The sequence below is a fragment of the Sinocyclocheilus rhinocerous genome, unplaced genomic scaffold, assembly GCF_001515625.1.
Source record: "Sinocyclocheilus rhinocerous isolate Xijiao unplaced genomic scaffold, SAMN03320098_v1.1 scaffold3529, whole genome shotgun sequence".
In the NCBI taxonomy this organism is placed as follows: domain Eukaryota; kingdom Metazoa; phylum Chordata; class Actinopteri; order Cypriniformes; family Cyprinidae; genus Sinocyclocheilus; species Sinocyclocheilus rhinocerous.
The window spans coordinates 326,022-337,510 of record NW_015638987.1 but is presented as its reverse complement, the minus strand read 5'-3'; the positions used below and the strand labels follow the sequence as shown (position 1 = coordinate 337,510).

Sequence of the window (11,489 nt, the reverse complement as noted above, 5' to 3'; positions counted from 1 at the left end):
ACACACACACACAGACAGACACAAACACACACTCACACACTCGGGTGGTGTGTTAAGGAGATGTTCAGATGCGGTGGCGATTGTTTAAGGATCAGATGCCTGACAGAAAGAACAGCTGCTAACAGATACATTTAAAATAGAAGGAAGATCAAAACAAAGCTCTAGCTAATGTTTAGTGCGTGGGTCATATGCTGCTATAAGTAATCTTCTGTTAAATGTCAAGTCACCTTTATTTATATAGCGCTTTTAACAATACAGATTGTGTCAAAGCAACTGTACAGCATTAATTAGTTATAAAATAACTAAATTTAAAATAACTTAAATTAAATAAAAATAGTGTGTCAATAATGCAAAGTGACAATAGTAAACACTAATTTTTCAGTGTCTTGTTTGTTTAGATGTCGATTCAAGAGATGGCATATGGTGCTTTATGATCTATTTAGGCTCCGCTTTCTCGCTTGAGGGACAATGGAAGCCCTGGAGTGAACATAATGCCCTCCTCAGACCATCAGGAGATTAGCAGAAATGCGCTCCATAACCGACTTTCACCAAGCAGCCCAGCGCCCCAACCCACCCTCCAGCGCCCGTCTGGCGAGGGCAGAAACACGGGTCACTTCTGGAGGAGAGAAGCCTGATGGTCCGGAAGACCCTGAGATCACTTTATTGGCACGGGGAAAGGAATCTTTACATTGCCAAAGCATTAATAACACTATACATACAAATTCACAACATATACACACACAAACTAGACTTAAATATAAACAGTTGGGAATATAGTTAGCAACTGAAATGTTTTTCAATCTTATAATATTTTTGAGTGCAGTGTGAAGGTAGTTCTGTCCCGCTGGATGCTCTTTTGTCGTGACAGGACCTCAGTCTTTGTTATGGGTAGTGACGTGGGTCCCTAATTTGTGGATATTTAGGGCAGGCTGTTAGAAAGTGCAGTTCTGTTTCCACTTCCTTTTCTGTGCAGCCTTTTGACACTTCATTCACTGATCCGTCATTTCACCACCATCACAGGGTTTCACTAACAGAAGCTCATATAAGAAGTGTTAGTGTTCACTAATTGCAGTATTTGAGTAAATATAAATGATTGAGATTAAACAATTGACATGGTCTTCTGTAAAAACAATATATATATATTGATTAGCCAACACATTCGATGTCGTCGTCCATGTGAAGATGAGCAGCGGTTTAGTGGCTACATCTGTCGATTCAGGTTAGAGCTGTAATAACTCCGATCACTTTATATGAACAAAAAATTGACTTTCCATGTAAATAAGTACTGTCCTTTGTGGGAAATTCCCCAGTGTCTGTGTGTGTGTGTGTGAGAGAGAGAGAGAGAGAGTGTGTGTGTGTGAGAGAGTGTGTGTGAGAGAGTGTGTGTGTGTGAGAGAGAGAGTGTGTGTGTGTGTGTGTGTGTGTGTGTCTGTGTGTGTGTGAGAGTGTGTGTGTCTGTGTGTGAGAGAGTGTGTGTGTGTGAGAGAGAGAGTGTGTGTGTGTGTGTGTGTGTGTGTGTCTGTGTGTGTGTGAGAGTGTGTGTGTCTGTGTGTGAGAGAGTGTGTGTGTGTGAGAGAGAGAGTGTGTGTGTGTGTGTGTGTGTGTGTGTCTGTGTGTGTGTGAGAGTGTGTGTGTCTGTGTGTGAGAGAGTGTGTGTGTGTGAGAGAGAGAGTGTGTGTGTGTGTGTGTGTGTGTGTGTCTGTGTGTGTGTGAGAGTGTGTGTGTCTGTGTGTGAGAGAGTGTGTGTGTGTGAGAGAGTGTTTGTGTCTGTGTGTGAGAGAGTGTGTGTGTGAGAGTGTGTGTCTGTGAGTGTGTGTGTGTGTGTGTGAGAGAGTGTTTGTGTCTGTGTGAGAGTGTGTGTGTCTGTGTGTGTGAGAGAGTGTTTGTGTGTGTGTGAGAGAGTGTGTGTTTGTGTCTGTGTGTGTGTGTGTGCACGCATTAGTTTGCATTGCCCTTTGAACTGAGGACCTGCTATTTTCTTTTCCACTGGCAAATGCGGTTGTTGTATAGCTGCTCAAGAATGCGTCCATGTGAAAGGTCCCTTCTGAAGATGTGAAACCATTCATAAAATCCATTAGAGATGCAGAGCTTCATCTGAATGTATTGGAGGGCTTTGACAGCAGTGTCTGATGCTAATCTGTTCACGAAATCATAAATGATGGCAGACGTGTGATGCATGTGAAGTTGCTCTCTCTCATTGATGGTTTGTGTTTGATGTTTGTGAGTCCAGTCTGTAAATAAGAGCTTTAGTTCATGGATCTCTGTTTTCTAACAGCTGCTGGCTGGATTTGTCGAGACGAGGAGCAGAAACCGCTGCTGTTCTGGAACTACATCTGAAGTTTTGAAAACGCGTCAGCCGCTCCAAACATCATGACTTCCCAGAGTCATTCAGGTACGTGTCTCTGTGCGTCGCATGATTGTGTTTTTCTGCTGGTCGGGGAAGTGTAGTGCGTTTGGTTCTTCTGCTTGACACATGCAGTGTGTAATAAGATCTGTGCGCAGATGAAGAGACTTCAAGCTGTTAGGGTTAGAAAAGCAGCAAAAGTGGTCAAAGCCTCTTCACTGATGTTTGCGTATGAGTTTCATCTTCTGGCCTGAGCGCCGGTAATCCCGGATTCGTTTAATGATGTAATGGGTTTTCCAATCAAACACAGCGCAGCGCAGCGATCTCAAGCGCCAGTTACGCTACAGAAACCCTGCTGTAGTTTTATAGTGATGATAATTAAGCACGTTAGAGTGTGTTTATTATGAGTATCATTGGGTCAGTTGTTTTGATTTGTCCAGTAACTTTGTTTTAGCATGATTATGGCCTGCGGTTAGCATTAGCATTATGAATTAAGGAATAATTTATGAATTAAATATCACAGTGTTTTCTCTTATTTTGTGCTCTCTGTTCATAATTTTTTTTTTCTAAGAATGTTCTTTATTAAATGTTTAACAGAAATAGTTTTGCTTCTCGCCGTTTCAGGTGCTTAAGATCCTGTATGAAGGACATTTAATGAATTGCATAATTTTTCTAATCTAGCACACATGGTTGAGCGTGTGATGTGGACTCCCATCATCCGTCAGGGTTGGTCAGACTGTGGTGATGACTGTCCTGTTCTATTAGTCCCGTCCCTCCTTCTGATCCGTTTCTCATGTGTATATTTATCCGAGGACTGAAAGCCTGCTCCGCGCTGCAGCAGCTTAACTCGCTGCTATTTATAGATGCTTGTGGATCCCGCACGTGTGCCGCACAAACAAGTGTCCCTCCAGAAGACAGCAGATCCCCGATCCGTCCGGCAGCTGTTCGGACAGCTCTGTGAGGCTCTGAACAAAGGAAGGCTTCCCAGCGCCCGAGCCTCGTTTGCAGATCACGCATGGAAGCGTGCTGATTTTAATTGCGGTCGGTTCGGACAAACGAGACCGAAGCAAGCTAGTGGGGTGAGAGAGGAACAGATACTGGCATCTGACCGGTCCACTTACAGTCTACACAGAACCGTCACTGCCATCCCACCGTTTCACATTTCAGGCATTTGTCTTTGTCCATTTTGGACACGGATGTGAAGATCCTAATGACATCAGCTCATTTTCCCGTACACATAATGGTTGCTGTCTGGTAATGAATGAATAACAGATCTTCTTTACACACAGATCAAGCAGTTTAAGATGCTGCAACGATTATTGTGACAGTACGGCAACTAGGGCTGCAACAACTAATCGATTATTATCGATAATGAAAATAAATTTGCCCAATAAATGACAATAACATTTTTAGATTTAAACAATTTTTTGACAGATTCCTAAAATATTTGTGTTTTATCTTTATTATGATGTGTGTCTAATAAATTGTTAAGCACTATTTTCATAGCATTCAGTTGACACGTTTGTTTAAAGGACATTGGGCAGAATGTGGAAGTGTTTTTTGTCAAAAAAAGGAAGAAGATCCGATTAATCGATTAACCGAAAAAATAATCGGCCAACTAATCGATTATCAAAATAATCGTTAGTTGCAGCCCTAACGGCAACCAATGCCTAGTAAATACTATAAATTCACAGAAACATTTTCTTACATTGTATTGGTGCTTTTGCTCCGTGTTACTTTAGAAAAAAGTCAGTCTCAGTGTCAATATAGTTCATAATATTTGTTGAATATATTGTGCATTTTTTGTAGTGTTGATTGATAGTTTTGCAGAGGCTCTGCTGTGTTTATTGTGGTGTGAACAGATGTTCAGTGCTGATGCACAGGATGGTATTTAAAGCTGCTGGACGTTCTGTTTCTTTCTCCTTTTTGTGGGGCAAGAAAGGCTCGTTAAGGTGCGTCTGATTATTAGCAGACTAGAAAACGGCCCCCTTTGACAGAAAGTGAACAGCACAGATGCTAAATCAGGATCTGACCCAGATCAGTGAGGATGTTCTCATATATCACCATTAATGTCACTGCCATGTGTTTTTCCAGGATCTTTTTAATCCTGCCATGTATAATCAAAACATCATATATAACACAAACAATGTATTCACGTCTCATTATTTTCAGGAGCGAAATCTGCATATGGTATCTCTTTGTGAGCGTGCATTAATACACCAAAACATTTACCAGATGAAATGGCCTCTAAAAATGTTAACGCAAGTGAGTCGTGTTTATAAGTGGCATGAGAGTTTAATCAAGACGATCTGACATGACATGGTTTCACTCTCTCATTCTAGCCTGCTAACGGACCGGACGCCGGTTGAGTTTTATGAATAAAATAAAACAATTATTCACCTTTTCACATGAACGTGGCCACTCGTGAATAGTGTGTCGCAGTGACGCCATTGCAGATGTTTGTGTTTTTTGTGCGAGAGACTGTACAGGGTGACCAACAGCGGGATTAGGGTTAACTTTAGCTTGAGTTAATTAGTCTTTTTTTTTTTTTATTGTAGACCTGTTGTTTCTAGTCTATAAGCTAGTCTTTTTGGTCAGAAAAAAACTAAGGGGTTATACTTAAACTCTAACAGAGAACAAAGTCTTTGTTTGCCATAGAGAATGTCTAAGTGTGGAGGAGGCTGTCGTGAGCTGTGTTTCTTTAGGTCATATCAGATGGATTTGCCCAGTGACACCCTGACATTTGGACTAAAACACATGTTAGCGTCAAGGTTGTGTTTGTGTTTATCACGTCACTATTACCTAGGCACATCCACCCTAAACCACAGCATCAGCACATAAGGCCGTCTTCAATACTTTCTCCACCAGCAAACATCATTTATTATTGCAGTCAAAGCCTTTGGTTGAAGTGATGTTGCTGTGGACAAAAGCAGCTCTCAGTAGAGGGCTGAATGTTTGCTTTGGGAATTGCGGTTTTGCATGCCACTTAGGAAACTCTGCTCTGTTCTGCTGTCAGTTTCATGACTACAACAAGGCTAACATGTAGTTTTATTGTCTTGTGGTTTTCTGAAGGTGCTTTGCTCCACGAAACCGAGCTCAGGTTTCATACCTGTTGCTCTACAGGGTGATGCCTAACCACAGCTCTCTTATGTAGTTAGTAGTCCAACGCATTGGCATGCAAAGTAATCCATTTAGTCATCTTGGTTTAAATAACCACAGCATATCAGTTTCACGTATCAATTTCAGGCTATGCGTGTTCCTCATTCAAGCTTAAACATTGCATTTCCAATGCAAATCACACATCCACAGTCTGTATGGTCTTTAGGAAAAGAGTAGCAGCTTTTGCATGTTCTTGGTCTGGGGCTTCACCTCATGAATGGAAATGCACTCAATTCTGGAATAATGTGGTAAACTTTTATTAACCTTAGATTAATGGTGCTTTGGTGTTGGTCACATGTAATATCACTCACTAAAACCTGCATGAGTGACTCATTTGTTCAGACCGCTGTATAAAATGCTTTTTCTCGCTGTGCACGTGTTTGTTTCGTACAGTAGATGAAGTGGGCTGATTTGGAGTTTTACATTGTAAATACTAACATGTCTTGTAACATTGAACTCGCTGCTCACCCTAACCGCTTCGGTTCATCAGCAGACTTGTTATGAACCGTACTGTGTGTAAGAGAGCAAACACAATCCGTCGTGTAAACCGCAGCGGATCTGAGCACCTGCTAAAAATAGACACGCATATATAAACAGAATTCCCTGATGCACACGGCTCTGTGCTCGCTGCGATCGGGCCTAATTAGATGAACATCAAAGCAGTTTCCCGGGGTTGTCTAGTCCTTGGAAATTTCCCAAAAATAGAAGCTTGTGGAGGATTTGTTGCCCTGGGGAAATCGCCTGTTATGTTTCTCCCTTTCTGGATGGAAACCCGAGCCAGTGCTTCTGCTGTTGCGTTACAAAGGGAAAACGCTGTGTGGTAAATATCAAGCTAATGATCGCTGGTAAAAATAGCCGGAGATTGAACTGAGATTGAGCAGGCGACAGGCGTTCAGCTCAGTATGTTGTGTTGAGCGTCTCTGTCGGTCTGCGCGTCTGCTTGCATGCTGATGATGCCCGCTGCACTGGTTCAAGCCTTTTCCTCCATCCATCCCTCCCTCTCGCTCTCTGGGGTTATTTATAGCCGTGTCTTGCTGCGTTGGGCTGCTGTGAAGAAGTGAAAGCCTTTTCATGTTCTCTGTAATTACCATCTGCTGCAGGAGAGACGGGGCAGTGCTGCTTTACTGCTCACTTACACTGTTATTTACCGCACTGCTGCTCAGCTGCTGTCACTGGACTCACCGTAACGGTCTCCATACTTTAAAACCTGCATGATTGTTGAAAAGAACAGTTTAACATGCCAAAGTGTAACAAACAATGAAGGGGAAACTAAATCACCAGCTGTCACTGTTAGAGCAGGAGAAATATAGTTTTTCCTTCACTGCTTGATCATTTACAGAAAATATGAAATACTTACGATTTGTGTGTTGATTGCAAAACATGTATTTCCACAGAATGACTCTGGAGAATATTTTGCCATTGAGTCATGTTCTCTCTGTCTCAGACTCTCAGATGGACCAGACTGTGGAGCTTTTGAAGCCGTCGGCGTTTGACCACATTCCTACAGGTAACTGTCTACCGCTGCATGAGGATTCTCCAGCAGGAACGCTGCGGTGTAGAGCAGTGCTCATTTGTCACAGACAGCAGAGACAAAACATGCTAAATACAAATAAAATACTACCAAATAATATGGATTGTTAGAATAGCCATATAAATCAGCTTTTTTGACTGAAGGAAACACCGCATATATTTCTAGTTGTTCAAGGTTGTGTGAGTCCAATCAAGCTGCACTGTATTTTGGCACAAATTTCTCTGTCATTTGGTAGAATCTAGTTAAATTAGAAAGATGTTAAGGACATTTTTGTTACTTTTTATGATAAACAATTTGAGTCGCACTGAAGCAAAGCCAGTTGAGGACAAAATCTGACCCTTTGACCTGTAAAAATGAACCTGTTTGTTCATCAGGTTGGTCAGTGCTGTGCAACAGTCAAACATCAGCATGATCTGCCGTCTCTCATCTCTGGCATCTCCAGTGTTCCTGCACCAGCTGCCCATGTGTGAAGATATTTATTCAGTTTTTCATATACATTTTGTTTTCAGTAGTTAATGACGCACTCAACAGTTTAGCCACTTGTTTAGTTCCCTCATTCTTAGTCTTCACAGATCTCCTGACAGAAACGAGATCGGCCGCCCCTCGCCTCACCCAACACCCATTAGCGCTAACGAGCAGAGACCAAACCATCAGGAACACACATCAAAACAGTTCGCAGACATTAAACGGGCCTAAAATAGCCCAGTATTATGAAGCGGCATGGAGCTCATAACCAGGAGAGAGACAGAGACGAGGAAGACTACATGTAGCATCGAGCCATTAAGCAGACAGACGTCTGGTGGAGCTCGTTTGAGAACACGAGGGATTGTTCTGCGCTGGAAACACACGACCACCAACATCCTAGAAAGCCGAAAGAATAACTGATTCCAGTTATTTGTGTCCAAATGAAGTCGTGTTTTAGCGTCAGGGTCATCCTGATTTCAGATCAGTTTTGTTATATAATATTTTATATGCTGTTGCTGCTGATTAATCATTGATCTCTGAGAATCTGTGAAATAGTCTTGAATTGGATGTCGCTGATCTCACGGAAACACTTCACTCTTTATGTCTAAAGGCCGGGACACACCAAGCCGACGGTTGGCCGTCAGTGAGCGTCTGTGGGGCTAGTTGTTTGTTCGCTGTGCTCCACACCTCGGCTCTCTCCACTGAGATGTTGAATCGGCGTCAGGGTCGTCGGTGCGAGCGAAAACTCTGATCGGATGTTCAGTTTAGCGAACGAGTCAGAGCCCGAGAATTAAAGCGAAAGTGATGAAAACGAGTAAGTAAATGCAGGCGGCACCGACAGAAGGCTGTTCTAATGTTACGTGATCTTAGCCAAGCATTCAATATGTGAATATTTTCATAACAACGTGAGCCGATTAAAATGAAGAAAGTTAACATAACTGATATTCAAAAGGGTAAGCTAGCACTGCTTTGTTTACATTTCCTATATATCTGCGTTTATCTCGTATAACCTAGTTTCATTTTCTCCTTTTAAATGACGAATATATACTATTGATAGCTGCTGATATAGACGGCTAACTCCTCTCACGCAGAACGCATGTTAGTTTGCAGTCAGCTGTAGTCTGAGCCGTGTGTTCAAGCTCTGTTTCCAGACGCTGCCGGTTCTGGGTTCTGGAGCGGTGCGTTTGCTGCAGACAGACAGACACGCTGTGGATGAATATAAAGAGCAGAAACTCTGTTTCCACGCTGATGGCTGTCAGTCTAAAGTCTGTGATTTGTAGGGAAGGGTTTGTTTTTGCTGATGGACTGGGTGTTGGTCCGTCACACTGGGACAAACGCCAGCGTCCCGCGACCCTACAGACGAGACGTGGTTTGGAGAATAGATGGATGGATGGATGGATGGGGTTGTTTTGCCTTTTGAATGAAACGTGTGAGATGTTGAGGTCGGTCAGAGCCTGCGGGACTCCAGGCTTGATGTGATACAAAGCGTTTGAGAGCTTATCAAAGTCTGTCTGGACGCTCTGCTCTTGGCAGCACGTTTGTCTCCAAAAGCATTACTGTTTGCACTGAACAGGAGAGAGCTCACATAACTGCAGCGCAACAGTAGGGTGCTGTATCAGGGTTTCACGTGAAGAGAGGCTTTCATTTGGTCTCGAATGCTACTGGAAATTTCCTTCTGAAGCAGCGAGTTTGTCACATTCAAGTGCTTTGTTATCAGAAAGAACAGGAATCATGGAAGACGGCCCATTGCTCATTTATTTGGGGAATCTTTTTTAAGCCAAAATGTATTGAAGGTATTTAGTAAATATCCAACAGATTTTGAATAAATTGTAGTGTCCCATTCATTGGTAACCATATAAACATTCACCACACTATTTAGATTTTCAGCTTGCTGACAAGTGCCAAATGTTTGGTCAAATAAATGCTGTTTTTGCGGTGTAAAATACATACAATATTCATACAATTTGCATCAGATAGTTATTTATATATATATATATATATATAAATGTGCATGACTGTAAGAACAAGAGAAAGCAATGTAGATGTTGTGGGGGGAAAAGGAATAAAATGTACATTACTACGGCTATGTTTCTCTCCTCCTCCATATTTAAAGTTTATGGCTGCCCAACTCGTAAACTCAGGAATCAAAATTATCTCAGAGTTTCCCAGTTGATAATACGACTTGAGAGGCTGTTCTTTTCCAATTTCCAACTAGGAAACTTGTATTTACGATAACTCTGATAGCTTGTGAAGACAGCATTACTTTTAGCTGTTGTAGAAGTGAAACATTTGCATGACTGCTGATTCCATGCATCAAACACACTGTCTTTGTGTGTGTGAGAGTGAGTGTGTGTGTGTCTGTGCGCTTGTGTGTGTGTGTGTGTGTGTGAGTGTTTGTCCTCGTTCGTCCTCCGGCATGAGAAAGATATACGCAAGACTACGAGAACCCTTTCTCTTGCCTCCTATATTCTCTATGGTGTGAAACTACAGCCCAATACCCATCCGAATGAGACTACAGACAGTGAAACAAACAGGATAAAGAGAACGGAGGCGAAATCATATTTTCAGAACTGTGTGGCATCTCTTTTAGGAGGGGAAAAAAGGAACTCGTTCTCATCGGGATGCCAGCTCACCACCTCCCAAACCTAAGAAAGTGAAAAGAAGCGAACTGACAAGGCTTTTATGGATAAAGCAGCACAACCTTGTGTCCAGACTTTTGTATCTAATGACACCTCCTGGAAAGGAGGAAAAAAGGAAGAAAAAAAAACTGTATACCGTCTAGATATTTCTCACACTTGAAAATATGTTTTTCCTGAATTGACGTTCCTTGTTATTACAAAGAGGTTTTTGTTTAGTCCTTTCTCTGCAAATGAAAAAAAAATGTTATTCACAATATATATTACTTCAGTAACACGAAGTGATTTTCAAATGTGAAATTCTGGGGGAAAAAATAATAATAATGTTTTGGGATTTTATTGAATTTGGTAAAAGATGAAGCATTACACCTAGCCATACCTCCATTTTACATTTGGGTTTTTTGTTACGTCATTGACAGGGCTTTTTCTGTTTGTGTTTTTGTTTTGTTTGTTCTTTTAAGATATAATTGTCATTTACCTATGCTGGTCAAAGTATATTCCCGTTCTTAATGTAATTGTAAAGTGTTACTGTGAGATGAAATCTAAATATGTGTACATTGACAGAGGGAAAAATACACTTGGTTCTATACTTCGTACTGATTTGGTCAGTGTGGTCTCTTTTATTTCTACAAATATTTGTCTTAAAGGGACTGACACTATCGTTCAAAAGTTTGGGATCTTTTAAACTTTCTTTTCATCAAACAATCCTGAAAAATGTATTACAGATTCCACAAAGATATTAAGAGGCGCATCTGTTTTCAACATAATAACGAGAAGAAATGTTTTCTGAGATTTGAATGATTTCTGAAGGATCATGTGACACTGAAGACTGGAGAAAGGTTCAGCTTTGCCAACATATGAAAAAATTATTTAAAAATATATTAAAATAGAAAACTAAATTGTAATAATAGTTCACAATATAACAGTTTTTATTGTATTTTCAATCAAATAAATGTAGCTTTAATGAGATGTGTGTGTGTGTGTCTGTGTGTGTGTGTATGCTTGTGTGTGTGTGTGTGTGTGTGTGTGTGTCTGTATGCTTGTGTATGCACGTGTGTCAACAGTAGATGAGGATGCCAGATGAGAGTAAAGCGTGTCAGCATTGTCTCTGTGACGTCATGAGAGTCTGAGCGCTGACAGAGCAGCGTTAGTTAGAGAGCGACTGCAGCGGAGGCAAACAGGACCTGCGCCACAAACACATACACAGAAACACAGATAACCGATAGAAACACACACACAGACGACAGACAGACAGACGTGCTCGTGCTGCAGAGGCGTGTGGTGAGCTCAACTTCATTCTGCATCTGACCTGTGCCGATGTCTTTATATCATGAATGTGTTTTTGTTTTTTTCT

At 41.5% G+C, this 11,489-nt stretch overlaps 1 protein-coding gene across 6 annotated transcripts in view; it reads left to right on the top strand.

The window, feature by feature from the left end:
- LOC107750828 (histone deacetylase 4-like) overlaps positions 1-11,489 on the top strand; it is a 28,603-nt gene that overhangs the window by 751 nt on the left and 16,363 nt on the right. For 4 of the 6 annotated variants that reach the window (XM_016566371.1, XM_016566366.1, XM_016566367.1 and 1 more), the window contains exons 2-3: positions 2,276-2,392; positions 6,948-7,010. In XM_016566371.1, the coding sequence (XP_016421857.1) occupies positions 2,371-2,392; positions 6,948-7,010 (85 nt within the window). In that variant the 5' untranslated portion in view covers positions 2,276-2,370. Of the gene's footprint in view, positions 1-2,275; positions 2,393-6,947; positions 7,011-11,162; positions 11,417-11,489 lie in introns of those variants that run through there. The other 2 variants (XM_016566368.1, XM_016566369.1) reach the window with 2 other exon arrangements.